We start from the raw sequence: 25,941 nt of genomic DNA, 5'->3' as shown, positions 1-25,941 counted from the left end.
CTAAGTCAATATTAGTGAGGTATGATGAATAAAGAAAAATAGATTTACAACCACCAATTTTAAGCAATACAGAGTTAAGACTTTAGTACAGTATACAGCTTCTTGGTCACCTAGGCTGACTTGTTAAAAAAAATATGCATTTATTCAGTCTAAAACACTGTGTATTACCTGTGCAACGTGAACTTTAGTGGTCAAATTGTATTATACGTACTGTAGTTTTTGTCATGTACAGTACTATACTGTATTGTGTGTAAGTAATTTTTATTTTTTTCATTCATAAAACCGTACAGTACAGATCGAGGAATGTGCGTACTTAGTACTCTGCACATGAGCCTAACCTTGGTATTGAAGTAGCTTTAAACCAATATATTCCTACTATCCTCTAACTTAATAATATTTTTTTCTCGACTGCTTCGGATGTCTGCTTTATTATCAGTAGAAGATAAACTGCAGCATTGTTGTGTGTAAGATGGCTGGATGTGTTATGTTTTTGTTGAACGCTATTCCTACTTTCCTTCACAGGACATAAGCTCTCCCACTAGTCCCTCTTATGCTGATGTAAGTATCTGCTCGACTCTCACAGTTTTGCTCTGGATCACACCTGAACATTCCAGTGTTACTCTCTAGCAAGTTTTCATTATACTGTAATCTTATGTCATGTGTAAGTTGAACTATTCATTTGTTGTGGTAAGCTTTATCTTTTTCAAACTACAGAACTTCATTTACCATATAACTATAATGAGATTGAAATAATGAAGAAATGAATGAAAATATATTCTGAACCACCAGATATGATTATTTGAAATAAATGGACTTCATAAGGTGTAACTTGGCAAGTAAGGGTTGATCCATGGCTACTTCTTGAAGGGACACAACAATCCCTGTGCATGTTAGTTTATAAGAATATGTATACTCTAGTTCTTAGCACACTTTACCATCCAATCAATATTATTTTTCTCTTTTTACTTAAAGTCTAAGTATAAGAGAGGTTCACTGTTTCATATGGATATTACTCAAGATATTGAAGTAGGGATTTTATGTTTAGTTCATTTGTTTCTCCATTTACCAAAGGTACTTGATAGGATACCTCACTCAAAGATGTTGTCCCAATGAGTTGAGATACTTAATTTATTTTAATACTACATACATACATTGGGTGTGGTGATTATGACCTTCTTCTATTGATGATGAAGGCATAGTGTTATCACCGTTTGTTTTAATTTATTTATTTATTATTTAATGGACAATTGTAGTTCAATGAAAATAATCTTACTGGTGCAGAGTGGCCCATGGAGTAATTTGTTTCGGGCATTGCTGTTACTACAAACATCCATGCTGTCTTTCCCTTCTCACCAATGTTCAGTCTTTCACTTTACTCTGTATCAACTCTTTTTCTCCTCATTCTACAAACATTTCCTTTTTTTATCATCATGTACTTTTTGGTTGTCATCACTAAAATACCAGGCACAGTACTCATTAGTATTTATTTTTTTCATTAATTTGATCTTTTACTCCTCTTGACATGGTAAGAACTGTCTTGTATTTTTATATCTGCAATAATTCACTCCCCTAAGCAGGTTCCCTCTGTTGTGGGCGGCCAAGAAAGGAATAATCTTCCGCCTGGCTGCCTTCTGTAATGTATTGTACAGTACATCATGGCCTTACCCTCTCATGTTATAGGTTTCCTTATATCTCCTTAAACAGTCATTGTATCATCTTATCCTCTTGCATCCTTCTGGGATAAGACAAAATGGCTACCAGGTGCACCAAGACCCTTGAGAGGAGGATGGTGTACCCTCCCCTGGCACAGTTCATCACAGACCAGGGAGTAAGACTCACGCATTTGCCGTGTGTAGCAAACACATGACCTTCAGAAGAGAAATTATACAAGAATTGATCCATCTGATGTGGTAACAGTAGAACATTTTATAAGCAAGGTTGATGGTGTCCTTGTTCCAACCTCTACTCTGTTGCTGACATTTGAACTGCTAATTTTGCCAGAAACAGTCAAATTGGCCTGGCTCCACCTCCAGGTGAAGCCATACATGTCCAACCCTAGGCATTGCTTCCACTGCCAGGAGTTCGGGCACATAAGTTGCTCATGTTGCAGTTTGCAGAACGGTCTTCCAATGGGAGGAGGGTGTGGGTGTGAGTGGGTGTCATATGTTATGTCATATCATGTGGTGAGTCGGACCATGGCGATAAAACTGTCCCAGTCCTGTCTTGTATTCCAGCTGCCATGGGGCTCACCCAGCCTCATCAAAGGAGTACGACCGCTACAATCCCAAGTGGGAAATGCTCAGGACTTGAAACAAGGAAAAGGTTAGCTTTGCCGACGCTTTCAAGGCAAAGCGTCAAGCTCTCCTGGTTTGTGCATCCAGGAGTATCTTATGCCTTGATGGTATCTTCCCTTCCTACTCGACGTCCTGCTGTTCCTTCGCTGTGGCAAAGCACTGTTATTCCCTCTGCTGCTCCTTGTTTGTCTTCCTCAACTGATGCTGTTATAATTATTTCTCCCTCTACCTCCCCCATGGAGGTTTCAGGGAGCCCGTTTCAACTACACCTGATGCTTTGTCGAACCAGAAACGGTCCAGAAGTGGGAGATCTCTTGAAGAGACTCAACCGCCCAAGTTGCGGTTTTCAGGACCCTCCGGCTTTCTCTCTGCCAGATGCGTCTGGTGTTCAGGCCACTAAGGCCACACCCTTGCCAGAGTCAGGTCTTACAAGGTCATTCCTGAAGGTTCTGCCTCCACGGGATATAGTAGTCTGCCCTTGGCCTCCTACTGCCAGAACCGACAAGCCCTTGACCAAGTCATTGGTTGTGGGGCAAGTGATGGGCCCATAGAGGGCGGATCCCTCTTCCTCCTCAGCAAAGCCCGCTGCCGCTGCTTACAGACAGAACAAGAATACACCCACCTCTCATTTTATGCGGGGGTTACGTTTTTGAAAACCACCACTTAATTAAAAAATGCGTAAATTAAACATAATTTTCCCATAAGAATACATGTAAATGGTACAGGTTAGGGGAACCATCATATACCGCACAGGGTATGAACAGTGCTCTCACTTAAACCAGGCCAACCTCCGACACACGTTCTCCTCTCTGAAAGAGAGTGATCACATTTAATTTCACGTCTATTGCGATTGTTTTTCGTGCCCTTTTAGCTTAGGCACTCCAGGGGAGGCAGATGGACGTTTTCCAGACATGTTCAATGGGCAAAACAGCATTTAACACTAAAAAAGTCCGTGATAAAAACACATTGCAAATGAGAGCACAGAAAAAAAGTAGTGCTGGTGTGAACTGAGAAAGTGATACCCGGGAAGCTTGCTGGACGTGGTCACAGTTGTTGTACAGAGTACTTCATTATCATTATCTTCATCATTAGTAGTAATAATCTTTATTATTACAGTACATTATTATAATAATTATTATTATTAATAATAATATTAAAATCGTTGACGTTGATATGACTGAGACTTTATAGTAATATCTTACAAGCACCTCACCAGGCATCACACGCAACTCCACTGCCAGGCGACGAGGAATACGCTCGGCAAATTTAAATTGTCTTGACCGCGTTATTTCAAAAGTAGGTGTGCGTAAATTAGCTTTTGGTATTAATTGAACAATTGCGTTACAGGGTATTCCAAACACGCTTACATCAAACACGCGTAAAATGCGAGTTACCTGTATAGTGGGTGCTGAGAGGCTCTCATCTGAGGGCACTTCTGAGCCCCATGAGTACTGTAGTAACAATGTTCAATCTACTTTAGGGGAATCTCTTTGGGTTATGGACAAACTGGGAGGAGCTCCAACTGCTCCTGCGCAGGTTCCAGCCGGTCTGTGTCTGTCTACAGAAGACCATGGTAGGCTCGTACTCCCATCCCTCTCCCAGGAGTTACTCTGCTTTTTACTCCCCCCATGATCCAGCACAGGGTCATCATGGGGACGCAGCTATTTTTATAGATACCTCGCAGGGTATTTCTTTGAACCATTTTGGCATTACAGTACCTCTCCCCTGCAGATAGGTGCTGTTCAGGGTCCTCTGCGGCACACAGATACTTTGTGTTCCCTCTACCTTCGACCTAACTCACCGGTTGGCAAAGAGGAACTTCTGTCTTTGGTCCGTCTACTCCCTCCCTATTTTTAATACTAGGTGATTTTAATGGTCGGCACACTCTTTGGGTGACACTGTCACCCATTTCGTGGGAGCTATGATTGCTTACGTGGTTGATACCATTGATCTTGGTATTCTTAACACCGGTGACCACACACATTACCTTGTCCAGTTAGACACGACCTCTGTAATTGAGTTCTCCCGACACCCTTCTCGACTTGATGTGGAGCGTTACGGGAGATCTCTGCAGGAGTGAACATTATCCGGTCCTCATTTCTCCCCCCAACGTCCTCCCGTCACCATGTGTCCCTTGTAGGGACTTGACAGGGCTGACTGGGTGTTGTTTGGGGGCTCACCACGGTGGACTGAGATGTTGCAGTGTTCGTGGAAGTTGATAGCGTTGTCGAATACTTCTACACTGTTCCAGTGTACTTTCCATACCTCAGACCTCCGGGATTCTTAACCACCGACCAGCTCTCATTTGAGAGGATGGTCAATACGCACCTGGTGTGGTATGTAGAGAGGGGTGGCCATATCTCGACTGCCCAGTGTGGTTTTCGTCAGTACTACCACCTGGCGATGGATGCCCTAGTCAGGATGGACACCACCATCTGTCGGGTTTTTGCATCTCAACATCATGTGGTAAGTGTCTTCAACATTGAGAAGGTGTATGACACTGCCTGGTGGTGCAGGATACTGCAGGTTTTACATTACTTTGGCCTTATGGATCAGATGCCTTTGTTGATACGAGCCTTTAGTGACCGTACCTTCAGGGTGAGGGAAGGTGCTGCCCTCTCGGCCACCCTCTCAAAGGATGAGGGTGTTCCTCAGGGCAGTGTCCTCAGTGTCTCTTTGTTTAGTTTGGCCAGTTGTGTGCCCCAGGATGTTTGTACCACTCTTTATTTGGATAACTTCTCCATCTTGTATGCCTCTTCTCGTCTAGATGTTGCCAGACGCTGCACTCATCTGGTGCTGACCTGTGTTACCTGATGGGGAGACTCCCATGGCTTCTGATTTCTCCAACTAAGACTGTAGCCATGCATTATACCTGGCTCAGGAGTTTTCCGTGATCCAAATTTGTATATGTATGGCAGGAGACTCCTGGTAGTGGAGCAGACTCACTTTTTGTGTATGGTCTTGGACCACTGTCATGTATGGCAGGAGACTCCTGGTAGTGGAGCAGACTCACTTTTTGTGTATGGTCTTGGACCACTGTCATGTATGGCAGGAGACTCCTGGTAGTGGAGCAGACTCACTTTTTGTGTATGGTCTTGGACCACTGTCATGTATGGCAGGAGACTCCTGGTAGTGGAGCAGACTCACTTTTTGTGTATGGTCTTGGACCACTGTCATGTATGGCAGGAGACTCCTGGTAGTGGAGCAGACTCACTTTTTGTGTATGGTCTTGGACCACTGTCATGTATGGCAGGAGACTCCTGGTAGTGGAGCAGACTCACTTTTTGTGTATGGTCCTGGACCACTGTCATGTATGGCAGGAGACTCCTGGTAGTGGAGCTGACTCACTTTTTGTGTATGGTCTTGGACCACTGTCATGTATGGCAGGAGACTCCTGGTAGTGGAGCAGACTCACTTTTTGTGTATGGTCCTGGACCACTGTCATGTATGGCAGGAGACTCCTGGTAGTGGAGCAGACTCATTTTGTGTATGGTCCTGGACCACTGTCATGTATGGCAGGAGACTCCTGGTAGTGGAGCTGACTACTGGTCCTGGACCACTATCATGTATGGCAGGAGACTCCTGGTAGTGGACCAGACTCATTTTTAGGTATGGTCCTGGACCACTGTCATGTATGCAGGAGACTCCTGCAGTGGAGCTGACTCACTTTTTGTGTGGTCTTGGACCACTGTCATGTATGGTAGGAGACTCCTGGTAGTGTAGCAGACTCACTTTTTGTGTATGGTCTTGGACCACTGTCATGTATGGCAGGAGACTCTGCAGTGGAGCTGACTCACTTTTTGTGTATGGTCTTGGACACTGTCATGTATGCAGGAGACTCCTGGTGGAGCTGACTCACTTTTTGTGTATGGTCTTGGACCACTGTCATGTATGGCAGGAGACTCCTGGTAGTGGAGCAGACTCACTTTTTGTGTATGGTCTTGGACCACTGTCATGTATGGCAGGAGACTCCTGGTAGTGGAGCAGACTCATTTTTGTGTATGGTCCTGGACCACTGTCATGTATGGCAGGAGACTCCTGGTAGTGGAGCTGACTCACTTTTTGTGTATGGTCTTGGACCACTGTCATGTATGGTAGGAGACTCCTGGTAGTGTAGCAGACTCACTTTTTGTGTATGGTCCTGGACCACTGTCATGTATGGTAGGAGACTCCTGGTAGTGGAGCAGACTCCTGATCCTGGACCCACTCTCACATGGTTACCACATCTATGTCTGCTGGATGTCTCTCATCCATCTGCTGTTACATGTCTCTTTGGGTGTTGATCAGACCTCGCTCAGTCGTCTATACAGTGCGTTGGTTCGGCCTAAACTTGATTATGGCTGTGAACTGTAGTCCTCCTAGAGGCCGCTTTGTTTGCATATTTTAGATTCTGTCCACCACACTGGCATGTGCCTGGCTACCGGGGCTTTTAGATCTTCCCCAGTCTTCTGTGTGATGCGGGTGAGCCCCTCTGGACCTCCGACAACACCAACTGGCTGCCCTGCTCAGTGGCTCACTGGATACCTTCTTTATGCCTCTCGTTCCCGACGTAACCTCCACCCTGACTGTCTGCAGATACCTTCTGCACCTCGCCCTTTTGGCTTCCGTGCAGAGTATCTCGTCGACAAGCTCCATTTATCCGGGATTTTTGACTCTCGCTGTTGTATACTCGACTAATCCCCCCTGGCAGTTGCCAAGGATGAAATTTTGGCATTATTTTTCAGGAGTCCAGGACGCTTATCTCTTTGGCCACGTTCGATCACTCTTTTTGGAGCATGGTGCTGAGCACAGTAACTGTTTCAATCTTCATGGATGGGTCAAAGATGGATGCTGGAGTAGAGTATTCTGTGGTGTCAAGAATTTTTATTTTCTCCAAGCCATTATCCATCACTGCCTCACTTTTTATGGCTGAGCTATGTGGGATTTTAGCTGTACAGCATTTGCAGGTATAATGATCGTTTTGAACATTTTACTATTTTAGTGACTCGTGTAGTGCCCTACAGGCACTTGAGTTTTTTTTTTTTTTACTCCTCTCACCCCCCTGTCGTCAAAATTTTAGAGTAGCTCTTTATACACAAGCAGCATGAGCAGGAGGTCTAGTTCTGCTGGGTACCTGCTCACGTCTCAGTTGACGGCAATGAGACGGCCGATGTAGAGACAAGGCGTGTGGTGACGGTTGCGGGCCAACCCCACAGGAGGCCTCTCCTTCACTGCAACATTCACCCTGTACTCCGGTGAACTGTCCATCGTTGGTGGTATGGCCAATGGGCTGGAGTGGGTATAAAAAAATGCCGGCGATAACTGATGTATATCCATGGCAGTATAGGTACCCGATCATGCCTAGCCAGTTATAGGCTGCCTTGACTCGTTTGCGTATTGGCCTTACCCGGTTGATACACGGGTACCTTATGGACAGTGGCGTGGCTTACTGCCTGGTCCCCTTGACTGTATGACACTTGCTGGTCGAGAGTCCCAGTCTGGGGGACCGGTGGCGTAGGCACCTCTCCTGGTGCCGTGGGGGAGATGGTTCTTACTCTGTCTGCAGTGCTGGGGGAGGAATCATGCTGCACGGTGGAGTTGAGACTCTTAATGTTCTTGAAGGAGGCTGGCCTCCTATATCTTTTATAAGTTTACGTATTCTTGTCTCCTTTTTGGTGATGTTATTTCCGGTTTTGTTTTATTTTCCATCATTTTGATTTTAGTTTAATCTTTTACCATTAATTATCTTCCGTGCCATGTGACCCTGGCTGTTGCTGCACCAAATACAGTATTCATAATCATTTGCATTCTTCTCACATGTCAGTGTTATTTCAGGAAACCTCTCCACCAGTTACAACTCTTTAACACTTCACACCCTCTGCCCTTTCATTCATTGTAGACTTCATATACACTTCACTGTTTCTCACCCCTACAATATTGTTAACCCCCCAGATGCAGTCTTCTGGTAACTCATATCTGTAACTTGAATTTTAGAGTTTTATGCTTCTTGTTTCACCTCTAAAAGTCAAAGTAGGAAGGTTTATACTATTCAGTACAGTACCTCAGTCCTCTCTTCAATGTTGTAATTATACTTCACTTTATGCCCTCCCTTATATTCTCTCCTGAGTATCACTCTTCATTGTACCAATTTTAACTCACCTGCACGAGGATTCGAACTTATTTTGTACCCCATAGTGTCTTGGTTGGTGTCACCACCTTGTGTGTTTAAGGCTATACTGTATCTTAGTAATGAAAGACAGCAGCCTCACAAAACTTGATGGGCATAATGATGAAGAGTCACCTCTGCATCATCTAACAACACTTATTCATCTTTCTGAAGACTAGGTTACCATGATCTATTTTTGTGGAAATAAAGGTAACATTACACTTATGTTTTAAAACCAACTTCAGTGTAGATCAATGCAACATGCTACAGTTACCAAACATTGTTTATGATCGTACAGATAACATGTAATACCTTCTTTTAAAGAAATAGGTTAATTTTATTTTTGTGAGGAACAATTAATGTTACAACATAATATCATTGCCAGATTTAATGAAGATGAATATCTAATGACTCACAGTAATTGATTTGAAAAGTAGGACACTGACCTGCTCTTCAGAACATTTAGATCACCATAACATGCTGGAGTTATCAGAGAGCTATGTTATGGGCCTGATCATCTAATAACAAACAGTCATACCTTTGAGGTATAGGTCACTGACCTGCTTCTTTAATTGAGTTTGTACATCTGTATTCTTGTGCAGGATTAGGTTAGTGATTAAAACACCCTACCATGGCCTACTAGTTTACAACTATATAAGTCACAAGTACAGTACAGTACCAGAATACATACACATGTTCCTCAAAGGATGTCCAGTTTATCTTTTGGGATTTATATTAATGCAACTAGGTAGTCACCAACTTTATTATTGTAATGATACCTTTATAGCCTACTCTCAGAACAGTGTGTCAATCTTAACTGTTTTGGGGTGAATATATGGTAGGTCACAATATGTCGTATGTCCAACATTTACACTATTGTAGTGTGTTACATTCACTCAACTTCATTTGCATGATCATTGAACAAACTGGTCACTTCAGAAAACTTGGTAAATGTAACCTGTTTTAGGGGAAATACAGATCACATTAAATAGAATGGTTCATGAGTGTGGGGCTTTAGGAATCCTGGAAAGCCCCAACCTATTCCAGCTGGGGCAATAATTCAAAGATTAGTTTTGTCTCCAACAAGAAATCTAGTCCTTAAAAAGAGACAGAAAAAACTACTGTACAGTTCTTTAGTACATAAGAAAGCATAGATATATAAGATTCTTTTATGGACACTCAGTATTTCATCTCATATATTTCTCATGCAATAAAATTATTTAAACTTTTAGGAGACACTTCTGGTAAAAATAACACTAAGGATTCTATACCTATAAAGGTATTCTTTGTATTATATTCACGTCTTAGGATTGTTGTTGTTTTCTTTACAGACGTATGTTACTAGTACGTCTAGGCCTGCTGAACGAAACTCTTATGGAATTCAAGATGGTCCTTCAGGCTTAGAACCTCGTGAGTAGCTGTATGAAGGCATCCCTATGTTCTTGTGTTTAGGCAATATTTAATTAGACAGCTGTATTGATTTTTTTAAAGACGTGATGACCCAAGATATGTTTGTGTTAAAATCCAATGGGCCAAATATTCAAAAGTAAGACGCACGCTATAACCTTATTTACCGCCATCTGGAAATCTCGGCAAACTTTCCCAAATGTGGATAATTTTTGTAAAATGATAACGATGTCAGACTAGTTTGGGTTCATGAGTACAGTATTTTATTAAAAACTATCAGGCGAATAATGAGGAGAATTAATTGGTCAAGCCAGCCATGTCAAGCTTTATTCAACATAACAACTGGAAGATACATTAATGTGTAGACTTTCAGGGTGTTTATTGTATACTATATATACTTGTTTAGCACAGAGGTGATCCCTTTGATGCCTCATTTCCAGACTTGTAGCTCAAACACCTTGACACAGCTTGCTTGATGCCTACCCACTTTGGTATGGGAATAGGATTGTCACTCTTTGTTTTTAGGTAATTTTTTATTTTATTTATTTATTTATTTTTATTTTTATTTTTTTTATGTTACTGTACACAGTACTGTTCCCACTACTTTGTCATTATCCATTTTTTATTTTCCTTCTTAGAGCTAGAGGCTGCCCGTCCTCAGACCGTCGGGGAAGAAGAATTACAGTTACAACTTGCCTTGGCCATGAGTAAAGAGGAAGCTGAGCAAGAAGAACAAAAACAACGCTCTGATGATGTGCGGCTCCAGATGGCCATCACCCAGAGTGAGGAAGATTTCAAGTAAGTATTAATGATTTTTACTGAAGTAGATTAGTTGAATGTGAAGCTTAATTATGTACAGGATCATGATAATATACAGTGCTGAACAGTGGCTCAAGGTTAGCAGAATATATGGCCAACCTCCTGCTACGAACTGACAACTTGTGTATTTACCCACTAAGTCTCAGGTAGAAAATACAGTAGTACAGGTAAATCCTTGACATTAGTCCGGGATTACTGTACACTGAACCCTCACTAGTTCGATGTTCAGTATCGTAGGATAATTTAAGTATTTTTTTCAATGGTTATCCTTAAATAATTTTATGGCTGCCATTCCTTCCAAAATACAGTAATTTTTTTGTGTGTGTACAGAAACACTTAAACTTTAGAAATAACATGAAATATATACAAACATATATGAAATACAATTGGAAGGTGTGTGCATGGTCTCCATCTCACGGCCATTCATCAATTACCCACCACCACCACCTCATCCTCAAGTCTTGTTCATATAAGACGCTCATGTTTAATATTATCTAATGTCACCTCTAATATGTCACACTTTAACTGTTTCTTGTTTAAAGTGTGCTTGGCGGGCCTTTTTTGTGCTCATTATACATTATATGGGACGATATTTAGAGAAATAAATGCGTTCATATACAGGCATCCCTTGTTATCCGAATGTTCGCTGTCCGAAAATTCGTTTATCTGAAAATTTTATGCTTACACCTCTTTTTCACTACCCAAAAGTGATCCTCGCTCCACCGAAAGATGGTCTGATCGAAAATTCAATTCACCCCCTGTGGTGAACCCTGACTGCCCTCCTATAAGGTAATGTACCAGCTGTATAGTACAGTATACAAGTATTTTATTTAGTTTAGCAATTACCGTACAGTAGTTAGGTACTAAATTACAGTACAGTAGTTAGGTAGGTTTTTTGTTGTTTGTGAACTAATTTAATTATTTTTAGGTATAATAATGAAGTTTTCTTGTTGGGAACTGAACTTTTTTTTTTTTTTTCCTATTTATATTATTCATTATCTGAAAATTTGATATCCAAATGGTTCTCAAGGAACCTAACCCATTCGGACAATGAGGGATACCTGTATACATAACTGCTGCAGTCATCTCTCTCTATACATCTAGAAGTGGCCTGTTGAGCACATACAATATGAATATTTTTCTTACATATTTTATTTAAAAAAAAATTCACTAAGCACAACCATTACAGCAGTAATTTTCGACAGTTTGCATAGAATAAATTATTGTGTGGAGGACTGTGGTCACCAACCCTCAGATATGAGGACAGTAATTGGCTGACTATACTGTACTGTACGTACTGTGTCCTCCACTTATCATCACAATCATTGTAAATTTACAAAAATTCATTCACTTGTACACATAAATTTTAATTTATTACTGTACTGTACTCTACTGTATTCTGTAATTATTTGTATTTGTTTATTTGATCTTTTGTGTTATGATGATTATTATATATTAATATTTTATTTAGACATTTATTGAAGATAGATAATTCAGAGTAGTTTAATGGAGACCAAAATGGTATTGGTGAATTTTATGATGCTAGACTTGTTGTTTCTGGAACCTTTGGTGCGTGGATAACAAGGGAAGTTTGTGTACTAACTTTAATTATCTATGAGGTGGTTTGATATATGTTTACCATTGTATGTCAAATTTACTAATCTCTCTCTCTCTCTCTCTCTCTCTCTCTCTCTCTCTCTCTCTCTCTCTCTCTCTCTCTCTCTCTCTCTCTCTCTCTCTCTCTCTCTCTCTCTCTCTCTCTCTCTCTCTCTCTCTCTCTCTCTCTCTCTCTCTCTCTCTCTCTCTCTCTCTCTCTCTCTCTCTCTCTCTCTCTCTCTCTCTCTCTCTCTCTCTCTCTCTCTCTCTCTCTCTCTCTCTCTCTCTCTCTCTCTCTCTCTCTCTCTCTCTCTCTCTCTCTCTCTCTCTCTCTCTCTCTCTCTCTCTCTCTCTCTCTCTCTCTCTCTCTCTCTCTCTCTCTCTCTCTCTCTCTCTCTCTCTCTCTCTCTCTCTCTCTCTCTCTCTCTCTCTCTCTCTCTCTCTCTCTCTCTCTCTCTCTCTCTCTCTCTCTCTCTCTCTCTCTCTCTCTCTCTCTCTCTCTCTCTCTCTCTCTCTCTCTCTCTCTCTCTCTCTCTCTCTCTCTCTCTCTCTCTCTCTCTCTCTCTCTCTCTCTCTCTCTCTCTCTCTCTCTCTCTCTCTCTCTCTCTCTCTCTCTCTCTCTCTCTCTCTCTCTCTCTCTCTCTCTCTCTCTCTCTCTCTCTCTCTCTCTCTCTCTCTCTCTCTCTCTCTCTCTCTCTCTCTCTCTCTCTCTCTCTCTCTCTCTCTCTCTCTCTCTCTCTCTCTCTCTCTCTCTCTCTCTCTCTCTCTCTCTCTCTCTCTCTCTCTCTCTCTCTCTCTCTCTCTCTCTCTCTCTCTCTCTCTCTCTCTCTCTCTCTCTCTCTCTCTCTCTCTCTCTCTCTCTCTCTCTCTCTCTCTCTCTCTCTCTCTCTCTCTCTCTCTCTCTCTCTCTCTCTCTCTCTCTCTCTCTCTCTCTCTCTCTCTCTCTCTCTCTCTCTCTCTCTCTCTCTCTCTCTCTCTCTCTCTCTCTCTCTCTCTCTCTCTCTCTCTCTCTCTCTCTCTCTCTCTCTCTCTCTCTTCTCTCTGTCTCTGTCTCTGTCTCTCTCTCTCTCTCTCTCCACACACACACATATTTGAAGTAGACAGCTATGAGTTACAGTACAGTATGTCACACTAGCTTATAAGCACCTTGTCTGTCAACCTACTTTGTCATATTGGAATTCCATGTCACTGTTTTGAGCACAGCTGGTGTCTGCTTCATCCCTGAGAAGGAGCCAAATATCTCACTTTCTTAGTAATAGATATAGGTGAAGTCTGCACACTTCTAGATGTAAGTATTTAAATAGGAAGGTGAATTTTGTCTTTTTTTTTTATATTGTTAGTGTTTATTTCTGCTGGTGACTCCCTCTACCACCAGTGCCACTGTTTTAATCTCTCTTTTTTTTAGGATGCTTTTGTCACTTCTTCAGAGCAATTTATATATATTAACCCGGGGGCTACGGACTATGGTCTGCACCACCCCCCCCACACACACACACACCCACCCACCCCCGGGTATAGTCGAGAATATTTAAAAAAATAAAAATAAATGAAAGTCAACACCAGTCTTACAAACTGGTCATACATGGTATAAGCAGGTTGGCAACACAAGGGCTAGGAAGAGTCGAGAATGTTTGTGAAGTGGCATATGTATGATATAACAGTATGAAGTAAACAACACTAATTTATAGGCAGTATGAAGTACTGGTTTACTATGTTATTACTATTTACACTATAAACGACTATGTTATTACTATTTAGTATTTATACTATAAGCAACTATGTTATTACTATTTACACTATAATCAACTACGTATGTTATTGCTATTTAGTATTTATGCTATAAGCAACTATGTTATTACTATTTACACTTAACAACTATGTTATTTTACTATTTACACGACCAGTGGTGGGCACAGTTCCGCTAATCCGCTAATTAGCGAAGCTAACTTTCTCGTTAGCGGATTAGCGTTTTCGCTAACTTTGGAAACCATTAGCGGACCAATTAGCTTCCGCTAAATTTAGTTCCGCAAAAAAAATTTATACATGTTTGTTCCTGTCTGTTATAAGCGTGTGACTCCGCGACGCGTGTCTCCAACAGCCAGTCAGGCATGCTTGGCTGACTGTGTGTTAGTACGTGTAAACGTGACAAGAAATGATTTGTCGACGCCGCGCTGCAGCAGCTGAGCGAATGGAATTATTCGATTATTAAAGTTTACAGTAGAAGTCCAAAAATCCGGACTGCTTGGGGATTGGGTCGGTCCGGATTTTCGGATTTTCCGGATTCTCAGGCAGTACTTTTAAAATTAAAATTTAAGGAGGAATAAAGAAGAGATGAACATTTTGATAGTTTATTCATTAGCAAATAAAGCATGCTTCATTTATCAAAACAAGCAGTTTTAAAGAAAAATAAAGTCAACACTAGACAAAAATGTAAACAAACTGTCTAATACCATGACGAGTCTTGAAATTCCTAAGCCATCCATCACTAAATGCGCACTCTGATTCGATGTTCATTTGCTCCTTAAAAGACTTTGCTTTGGCAATAAGCATCGGCCCAGAAATTGCCATACCCGGTACCTTCTGATCGTTTTAACAAAAACCATTCGTGCAACACTTGATCAAGATTTTCTAATTTGGGCCAATGTAAACTTTTTCTTTCAGCAATTTTAATGTAAGGCTCAGAAGAAGCTGTGAATTCTAGAATTTTATTCTTTGCCTTTTTTATATCATAAATTGTAGACTTTCCAATGTTGTATGTTTCCATTAGAACAGCATTGTTCACATTACATTCTAGTTTCTTAATTATTTCAAGTTTGTCACTCAATTTCAATGTGTTCTTCTTTCTCTTCACACAACGAAGTTTATCTACTTTAGGGGCCATTATTATGGGCTTGTACTCTGTACATGGAAAGAGTAGGACTTAAAATTACATATGTTGTCACAGTTTGATTGCTTGTTTTAAAGTGGCGATCGTGTGGTCGTTTGTTGTCGCTGTGCAGCTGTGGCATTCACGCATGCACACATACACACAAAAGTTTTATAGTGCCTCAAATTTTACATTTCAGTTCAAGCTAATTACAAAACTAACAAAATTAGCTACCTATAATTTACAATTACTTTTATTATTAGAATTATGTAAATTAATTTTTTAAAGCAACTCCATTCATTCACATAACCCACAAAAGCCCGCTAAATTTAAAAAGTTTGAGTTTTCGAAAAGTCCGGATTCTCGGGTGGTCCGGATTCCTGGCATCCGGATTTTTGGACTTTTACTGTAATACTTTTTTTTATAGTAAATAAAGACTGTCAGTGTATGCTGAAAGAATCATAGAATGTAATTGTACACTAATGTATAATTTCATTTCTCATTTATTTGTTAATTTAATTAGGGTTTTTTTGTGTCAGTATATTTGGTTATGCCAGTGGTTCTCAACCTTTTTCACTCCATTCCCCCCTTGAGGAATTTTCAACATCCTCGTGGCCTCCTTCATTTTTCTCCCAGAACAGACAAACAGACAAGTGATAAAGACTAAAGAATGATAAAGAAGGACAAGAGTTAGAATGGCAAACACACACACACACATTCACATACATAACATGCCCATGCACTCACACATAAAGCACACACACAGCCATACACAAATATGCACACAGGTAAACATTCACACTCAAGCTAGCAAGCTGAAGTGTTCTTCCTGTGAGCAAGAACACGCCTCCTTTGACAAGCACTGCCCAACTTGGAAGAATGAGAAGAATAGTGAGTCATACCAATTTAGCACTAAAATGGTAGGATTATATAAGTAAAGAATGAGTATGAACAACAATGGCACCAATAAATGAGGAAATAATTAATAAAGGAAGTGTACAAATATTTCACCCACGTAAAGCAGCGACCACGTGAATTATGAAACAAAATAAGTTACACCAATTACGGAGTATATTATGCTTGAGTCAACCTCAAACACAATATATGGTTTAGAAACAATACACTCCACTGTTTTCGTGATGGTATCCCAGGCCAGACTGAGATCATTCGGTCCTATCACCACGTGACACACGGACACGTACTGAACAAGTCAGTTCAGCAGCTCGGTCCAGCGCCTGTCACACAGACAGGGACTGGACCTGTGAAATCTTAAATTATCCGTAAAAAATAAAAAAAAATTAGCACCAGAGTACAGTGAGTTGTGCTATAACGTGTGTTTTGATAACGCGAATTTGCTCTAACGCGATTTATGAATTAGGAACGATATTTGTATAACGCGAACACTTGTTTGCTATAATGCGATTTTTGCTTACTATTTCTCCAATTTTGTGGTACAGTGGGGTATGCTATAACGAATCTAATTGGTTCTAGAACCTTGTTCGTTATAGCATTCGTTCGTTATAGGATTAATCCGTTCCAGGCCCCGAAATACAACCACTTAACACTGAAAAATATAATATAAAATTGTAAAAATTGTAAAAAAGTGCATAAATATGCATCTAAACCCCTGAAATAAAGAATATCATTAATATTTGTAATAAAAAAACAATAAATTAAAAAAAAAAAAATAAATAAAAATTTAATATTGTTCGTTGTAGGAGTTTCGTTCGTTATAGCATTCTCAATTTTATAAGTAAAACTGTTCGTTATAGGAATATTCGTAGTAGGATCCGTTCGTTATAGCATACCCCACTGTATTAACTGTGAATATAGTAAAGAAGAATATCAACAAGAAGCGTTCTGGTGATAGAATTCCCGGTGATGATCGTAAAAGAAAGGATATAACACTTGAAGAGAAGCTCGATTTTATCAATCTCAAAATCACCCTTCTCCCCCATCAAGTAAAGTGTTACATTTACTGTATGATTTCATTATTAGATATGAATGTAACATTTATTTAGACTGTGCTATCCTTTGTGTTAGGCTAACTACTAAATTTTTTCGATTTCGAGTAATCTGCACCTAACCCTATTTCCTCCATAAGCCCTGTTATTTCTATTACGCGATTTTCTATAACACGATATTTTACAAGAACACAATTATCGCGTTATAGCAGAACTACCTGTATGTAAATATTAAAATTGTGTTGTCGTTATGATTAAACAAAATGACAAAAAAAGAATGAAAATTCTCTTCTGCCAAGTCAAAATAAGTAATATAAGTTTTGTTTAATTCAGATTCCCAACATTATTTGGAAACATGCAATTTATGACAGCTCGCCGTGGCTCCCCAAAATTCTTGCCGTGGCTCTCTTGGGGGCTATGGTCCCCAGGTTGAGAACCACTCGGTTATGCTAAGTACCTACTGCATAAGTTCATAACCAGGATGTCATCCAAGGTGTGCGCCAAACAAAATTTTCTATAAACTTACTTTTCATTAAAGTTTAGAGTTTTCTGTTTAATTATATGACTAAGACCAACAATAAGTTATATAAAAATGCACTGGTATAATGTGTATGTGGTTGGTATTGCATGTTTACATGAATAATGAATAAGGCCGATAGGTTGTATGAGAATGCAAATTAATTATTTGTGAAATTGTGTACAGTGTACACCTTGATAAGTTGATCATCATCTGATCTTGGCATGATGCTATTTGCTACCTATGCTATACAGTACTATAGTTTTTGGATTCGTTTAATACTTTGTCTTTTTGTACAGTAAATAAAGATTATAAAGTATATGTTGAAACTTGAATTTAAACTAATGTTTAATTTCATTTGTTCATTTAATTATTTGTGTGCACCTTGATCATCATCTGATCTTGGCGTGCTATACCTTTTTGGAAAGATCTATGTCTAAGCTACAAGACAACATATGAAAATTTCAGCTCTAGGTCTGTTTTTAAGGGTTTTAGAGCCCCCCCCCCCCAAAAAAAATACGAAGCTAAATTCATATAATAAAAGTTAGCGGTTAGCGTTAGCTTCCGCTAATTTTTTTGCTGTTTAGCGTTAGCGAAGTTAACTTTTTAGTTAGCAGATTAGCGGTTAGCGAAGCTAACTTTTCGTTTAGCTGTGCCCACCACTGTACACTATTAACAACCATGTTAATACTATTTACACTATTAACAACTATTTTATTACTATTTACATTATTAACAACTATGTTATTATTATTTACACTATTAACAACTATGTTATTACTATTTACACTATTAACAACTATGTTATTACTATTTACACTATTAACAACTATGTTATTACTATTGACATTATTAACAACTATGTTATTACTATTGACACTATTAACAACTATGTTATTACTATTGACATTATTAACAACTATGTTATTACTATTGACATTATTAACAACTATGTTATTACTATTGACATTATTAACAACTATGTTATTACTATTTACACTATTAACAACTGTTATTACTATTTACACTATTAATAATCATTAATAAGGCTCTAGTAATTGACCATAATACTGTACTAGACATGAGCTTGGGGGTTGTGGGGTCAAAACACACGGTGATGTGAGTCAAGACCAAGGGTGAGATTCCTACATCACAAAAGCTGAGAAACTACTGAGAAGAGACTGGGAGGCTCTCATGAGTGACTGAGTGAAGGATAAATACCTACTTGGCAACATAATCTAGCCAGGACCGTCCTCTTTATTCAAATAGGCCTGGGAAAGATAAAAACGTCATGTGACTTGACCCGAAGCTCTCCAAACACACTTCACAAGATGTGGTCCTAAGCCAAGTGGTTAATTAATCAGAAGGTGTGGTGGTAGTTTCTTGTGCTCTCTGTTCATTTGTTAACTTCACTCTGCAGAGAAATATTTTTCTTTACTTTGTTTAAGCTTGCTTGAGCTTGTTATTAGTGAGATACCTGAACCTGGGGGATATTAACAATATAAACCTTGTGGGAGGTACAGTACAGTATGTCTAAGCTTATTACGTAGGTTTGACTAAGCTGGTTACTCGGTGTTTGGGGAGATGACCTGAACCTGGGAGACAACCCCAGAGGTTAATAACACTCAGGCATTGCCTTATATAATTATAGCATCTACCCTTCCCACGCACAGGCTACTGATGACTTTTTTGCACGGAACAGCCACTCTGTTTTTTTTTTTTTTTTTTTTTTTTTTCCCCAAAGTAGTTTTTTGGTAACCGATCGGTTCTTTTTTTGTGTAAACTAACTTTATTCTACATACAATGTATTGCGGTTTCACAAGAAACCAGAAAAAGGTAAAAAACATGAAAAATAATTTTGAAGTCAAGTCATGTATTACAGTTTTCAATACAGTCATCTTTTATTTTAGCCAACAAACAACCAAGAACAATTAGTGTTAGATAAAAAAAAAAATTGACATTTTTCTGATTTATATTGGTAAATTGAAAAAAGAAAAGGAAAAAGAATACAATATCTAGAATTTTTTCTAAAAATTTTCACACCTTTTAGTTTTAGCAATTATTTTGTTATATACTTTGTACTTTTTATTATTCCTTTGGTTAGTGTAAGTGTCTAGGTATGTTATGGTGGTTTTAGAATTTTGTTAGCGTGTACAGTTTGGCTGTAAGTGATTTTAGAAAAAAATCCATCCCCACGTTGAGTACTATTTTGTTATACATACTGGAGTGTAACATACTGTACTATGCTGTTCAATAATACAGTGGTCCCTCGGTTAACGAACACAATTCGTTCCAGAAGGTCGTTCGTTAACCGAAAATTTTGTTAACCGAAACCATTGTTTCAATGGGATTTTGGGTAATTGGTTCCAGCTCACCAAAAATTACATACAAACTAAAAATAAATGCAGTAAAGTACACTTACTATGAGGTGTGCATGTAGAAGGCTCCTGGTTGATGATGATGATGATGATGGGAATTAGAAGTGGGGGTGGAAGGGAAGTCACCCCATGCTTCATGCTGCCATTTCACCCATAAAATTTTAAGTTCACTAGGTGTAATTCAAGATTATTTTCTTTAAATCAACACTGCACTGCATTATATATTGTCATTATGTAAAATAAATTTCAGAATGACCAATAATTGTGTACTGTAAAAACGTAAAAAATAGTTTATGTTCAAGAGAGTCTCAAGCAAGATGCTTCCTCCACTGAGCAGGGACACAAACTGACGCCATTCTGGGTGAGTCAAGTGGCTGTTTGGCGCGCTAAAAACTAGTTCCCTGTACTTCAATTATGTTAAATAATTGTTAAAATGACTAAAAATTTAATATAAGACTTGGAAAATTATTGAATAGTACAACCTTCTTGATATTTACTCAAATGGTAACAAATTTAAGCCTTAAAACCGATTACTGTATTGGCAGACTAATACTACAGCTGGTGAGCAGGCAAAAACATGTAAGGAAAAATTTGTAAGGAATTCGTTAACCAAATTTTTTTTGTTAACCGAATTTAATATTCTTATGGAAGGTAATTCGTTCATCAAAATTTCGTTAACCGAGGCGCTCGTTAACCGTGGGATCACTGTACATCTTTTTAATATTATGCTGATACTGTATTTTAAAACAATCTCATATTTCAGTGTCATAGTAGATGCTTAGGCATTTATCGTATCCACAGAAGGGGATTTATTACATAGTTTACACATGTGATGCTTGCGAGTTTGAACAAGTGAAATATCCTAAAATAAACAAATAAGCACTTATAAAACACTTCACAACATCTTTCATCACTTTTACAGATAGCTCAGACAGTTATCATATCCACAAAAGGTATTATTAAACATTTTACACATATGGGGTTAAAAATTTGAATACTGTAAATAGATGAAATCTTTATAAACACTTTGCAGGTGAATATTACTGCACAATGGACAGTCCAAGTGCATGGGGTGCATAGCAAGATAAATTTTTAATGGGGGAACTCACTCCACCTCTTAGCTTGACTGCTGGGAGAACACTTAACTTTTTATAACGTCACTCTATGGGCAGTTGCCATGTAGCTAATTAGTGATAGATTGCCACGAGAGAGGAGGTCTTCAGGAATGATGCGCCAAAATCTCAAGCGTCAATTGGAATTACTCGATTTTTCATGATTTTTTCTCTTATAAGTGATGCGATTTTCGCATCCGTGCCGATTGGATGATGATATAGTGAACACATGATACACGTCTGGGTGCTTGAGAGTGTTAACCTGTCCATGGTTCCTGTTCTTAAGTTCCTTATTTCTTCTGGGAATATTGAAGTAGATGTTCTTGCTTTGGTCCATGACTAAGAGGCTTACCTTTGGGAAGAAGGATTTTGTGGCATCTTGCACAGGGAAAGCAATTTAGTTGTGTTGCAGTTTGTCGTTTTCTGGTTGGAACAAGACTTAGGTTGAGTAGAGTTCTTGGCAAAGAAAGGACAAGTTTTTCTGTGGGCCTAAAATCATTCACTTTGTGCCTTATAAGCTGAGGAAAATTTTTATCATTCTCTTTGTAAGGTTTTGGCTGTTATTTTTTGTCTTAAAGTTAGAGTTGTGCATAAACAAACATATTGTTGGACCATCGAACTTCCAGAGTCAATTGTCTTTGATAATTGACTCAGTTGATTTGTGCCTCGAGGGGTTATGGGAGTTACAATTATTATTGGTCTTTATGAGACACTAGCCCATTCAGTCCATCAGACAAAGAATCAGCAAGTAAAACATATGCTGAGATCTGCTTAGACTCGGAACTATGTTGATGGACTGTGGGGAAGGGAAGCTCATCAGGTTAGTTACAGGTACTGTCCTTGTTCCCTCCTGTGTACTATTTGGAATGGTTAAGTTCCTTGTACAAACAATAATTATTCTGATCTTCATCCTCCCTACATTATATCTAGTTGGCCTCATGTGCTAGAGTCTTTTAGTGGAAGGCTTTAGGCCATGAATGATGGAATGATACTGATGTCCCATTTTATGGCCAAGTTTAAAGCTAAGTGACTCAGCTATCCTCCCTCCTCTCAGTGGTAGTGTGGAAGTCAGCTGCAACTGAATGGGTTGATGCCTGAAATTACAGTATGGCCTACCTGGCTGACAGGTGAGTTACACACATTTTAGTTTGATGCCAGAACTCATTGCCTTATATTTTAAATAGTGACTGGGGTTTGTGAAGGTGTCTTGGCTGTGATGAGAGGACACCACTAATTATTATATTCCCAGCCAACTATATCCAGAGTTCACCTGTGTTTTCATCATAAGTCTTAATGGATTAATACTTGGGTTGTTTACTTCTTGGTTCAGCCACAAGGTGAGATTATAGGATCAGTGCTATAGTTGTTGTTTAAAGCTGTGTGGACTAATTCTGTTTTTAAGTTATGTTTATTAATTCTTTTTTAAGCTGTATTTATTAATTCTTTGTTTAAACTGTGTTGGTTAAATAAATTTTTTAGCTGTTTTGATTAATTCTTTTTTAAGTTATGTTTATTAATTCTTTTTTAAGCTGTGTTGATTAATTGTATTTTTAAGCTGTGTTGAATAATTTTTTTAAGCTGTGTTGATTAATTATTTTTTTAAGCTGTGTTGATTAATTATTTTTTAAGCTGTGCTGATTAATTGTAAGTAATATCTCCGTTAGCCAGAATCCCTCGAACCCTGAATTCTCCGATAGCCGGAATTGAAATTTTCTCAGAAAATCGTTCCCAATACCGGAATTATCCGGGAAATCCCGACTTTGGGAACTATTTTCTGAGGGGCACATTTTCCGTAAATTTCTGAGAAAATTTTCCCGGTACCCGGAAAATTCTGGGATGGAGGATTTTTTTCCGAGCTTGAGAGATGAAAATCGGGTGCATTTTCCGGAAATTCCAATACAAAATTTTCAGTACCCAGAAAATTTCAGGGATGGGGTATATTTTTCCTGGTTAGAGAGATGATGTAATGGGCATTTTCTGGAACTTCCCAGGAAATTTTTCCGTTACCTGGAAAATTCCGGGGATGAGGAATTTTTTTCCTGCTTTGAGAGAGTCGTCTCGTTACCCAAAAATCTTTCATTCCCGGAGGTACTCTGCACCAATTGTTCCGGCTAATGGAGATATCACTGTATCTTTAAGCTGTATTGGTGAATTTTTTTAAGCTGTGTTGATTAATTCTCTTTTTAAGCTGTATTAATTAATTCTTTTTTTAAGCTTTTGATTAATTCTGTAGTGAAACAAATTGTCACTCACTCAAATTTTTCACACATATACTTATACACTCAAGAGAGGAGGATTGGATTCATTTGTTGGCACAGCTTACCAGTAACTCATCCTTGTTTTCATATATTAATTTTGACATGTCTGTGTCTGCACCTGTAAGATTCCCATTGTCTCAGTTACACCTTGTGGGTCTCAATTAGGAATAAGACCTTTTATATGAATGGCACGAGGGAGGAAGGAATTGTTGAAGAACGTGAAACCTCTACTAACGGACTGCGTGGTGGTAAAAGTCTGCCATATCGAGGGTCCGTTAGATGCGACACATCAATCTAATGAACTATATAGCGATTTAAGTCCATTATATTGAGTGTCCGATATATATGAGTGAAGCCCCCCAGCTATTGGAGCATATGGAGAGAGAAGTCCGTTATGTGGAGGTTTCATTGTAGGTAGTCTCGAGAGTGAGCAAAACACACTCATGGTAATGTTGATGTGAGAGAATAGAACGGAATAGGAAGGGTATAAGGGAATTTGTGTGACAGTAAACAAGAAGTATAAGGGAAGGGGCATGGGTGAATAAGTTCCCATAGTACGTTGGTGGAGTGTAGAATAGGGTTGAAATGTGTTTTGGTAGGTGTTTATACTGCAGGAAATTAGGTAAACAAGCAAGAGGAGTGTAGTATCTTGCGTTATTTAATGGGAGAATGACGAGTCACATGGTCTGTCTGGCTGGTCGTTTATTCTCTGTTCTTGGTTACAACGTGCCTAACACATTTCGTGTTTACACAAGCCTAAACACTTTCTGACTTTGGTAAGAAGTAACATAATATATAATATATATATTCAATAAAGGCAGCATATAAACATACATATATATAACAAGGAGGAGGAATGAGTCGAAGTTTTGGGACTTGTTGAATGAAAGGAATTTATCATGACTCTTTTGCGGAGATGCGCGACATTTCTATAATCCATCGCCTTTGCACGCATTGAATTTGTTTTCGTAATGATTAGTATTATATTTTTGATCATATCAGTATAGTCACAAAACTTTATGCGAGTCTGACTGAGCTTTAAGAGAAAACCTGGACACTATCTGGTGACACAAGGATCTGAGAAGGGTAGACCTCTTGTCTCACCAGAGGGATAACACAGGTGGCGAGGATAACTATGAATCTTTAATAAATGGAGACTGATTATAAACAAAGGCATATGGATTTGTGACAGAAATTTTTGGTATACAAGTTGATGGGTAAACAGTGCGGTACAGTATCTGATAATGAGAATATTGCAGGAACTGGAAATATTGCTGAGGTTTTACTGTGCTGGATTATGTCCATCGCATTATTACACTTATGTTGTGTCTAAAAATTCATGAAATTTTTAGGTTATAAAGAACAACTTATTAGATGTTTATTCATGTATGTGGCAAACTTTTTTTTATATATATGTAACTTGTACAAATATTTCTTATCTACTCAGGCCTGTTACTATTGTACTCTACTTTTCTTTTCTTTTAGGAGAGAATGGTCGCCATCGTAAGTTTTTTCTTGATTTTCGTTGGTGTAGTCTTAGTTTATAGATGTTTGTCTGTCCTGGATCTGGCAAAGAATGAAACCCGAGTCTTTTAGTTTATCCATTTTAAAAGTTCTCATTTAAAATTTGTTGAATTCTTTTTTGTATTGGAATATTGATTTAAAAAAAACTATCTAAAATCAGTACTGTATTTTGATCTAAACTGAGAACATGAATGTGTGATGTATTATAGGAAGTGTCAATGTATGCTGATGTTTGTCAATAATGATTTTTGTTTTATATGAAGGTAAAATATTAGAATATGTCATTGGCTACAGTTATACCTAGTTAATGTGAAGGTGTTGGCCTTGGTCCCTCCCCCTCCCCGAGTGAAGCTCTCTTAAGGCAGAATGGGTCGTCATTCTTGCCATTAATCGTTCTTTTCTTTAGTAGTATGGACAATGCAGCTCCATTTAGGAGTGTTCCACATAGTATCAAATTTTGTAAACTTAAAAAAATTGCTTAATTTTACTTTTCAGAATTTTATTATTCTCCCTTACTTCTGCTTCATGTTTTTTCTGACTGAATATCCACTTCCTTTTCTATGAATACTTCTAGATGCATTACATTTACATAGTGTAAACAACTGACAATTTCTTGATGAAAGAGCTAAGTGATGGTGAAGGATCTTGTCATTAAGTTTGGAGGTGAAATGTCTCTTGGCGTTTGTGTGTTTACCATTGTGTTTGGAGTGCAGGAGAAGTGCACATGATGTTCATTGGTGGAAGGTTTAATATTTAGTAACCTATGTAAGATATGGAATACAGTTCATCTTCAGTTAACTTCCCTTCAGGTTAATTATTGTCATATTTCTTATAGTTTTACCTTCATCAGTGATACATGTAGTGGTAAAGGTCATTATAATCCAAGAGTATATATTTCTTCTCTGTAAAATATTTATAACCATTTATAGTGTTAATATTCATGACACTTGTTATTGACCTCTGTGTTAACCGGCAGCTTTAGTAAGGCCAAGTATCACAGCCAAAGTATCATGTGGAATATTTTGCTATCATTGAATGGCTTAACATTTATTTGGTGCACT

The 25,941-nt window shown here is 38.7% G+C and overlaps 1 protein-coding gene across 18 annotated transcripts in view; it reads left to right on the top strand.

Moving 5' to 3' along the window:
* Nucleotides 1–25,941, top strand: part of LOC121853429 (epsin-1-like) — a 129,867-nt gene that overhangs the window by 49,809 nt on the left and 54,117 nt on the right. For 15 of the 18 annotated variants that reach the window (XM_042347547.1, XM_042347555.1, XM_042347554.1 and 12 more), the window contains 4 exons: nt 9,771–9,849; nt 10,485–10,644; nt 11,374–11,454; nt 24,842–24,859. In XM_042347547.1, the coding sequence (XP_042203481.1) occupies nt 9,771–9,849; nt 10,485–10,644; nt 11,374–11,454; nt 24,842–24,859 (338 nt within the window). Of the gene's footprint in view, nt 1–522; nt 559–9,770; nt 9,850–10,484; nt 10,645–11,373; nt 11,455–24,841; nt 24,860–25,941 lie in introns of all 18 variants that reach the window. The other 3 variants (XM_042347546.1, XM_042347548.1, XM_042347545.1) reach the window with 3 other exon arrangements.

Source organism: Homarus americanus, unplaced genomic scaffold (genome assembly GCF_018991925.1).
Source record: "Homarus americanus isolate GMGI-L3 unplaced genomic scaffold, GMGI_Hamer_2.0 scaffold4896, whole genome shotgun sequence".
Taxonomy (NCBI): Eukaryota; Metazoa; Arthropoda; class Malacostraca; order Decapoda; family Nephropidae; genus Homarus; species Homarus americanus.
Note: the sequence above shows the minus strand (reverse complement) of the source record. Positions and strands in the feature narration are given on the sequence as shown.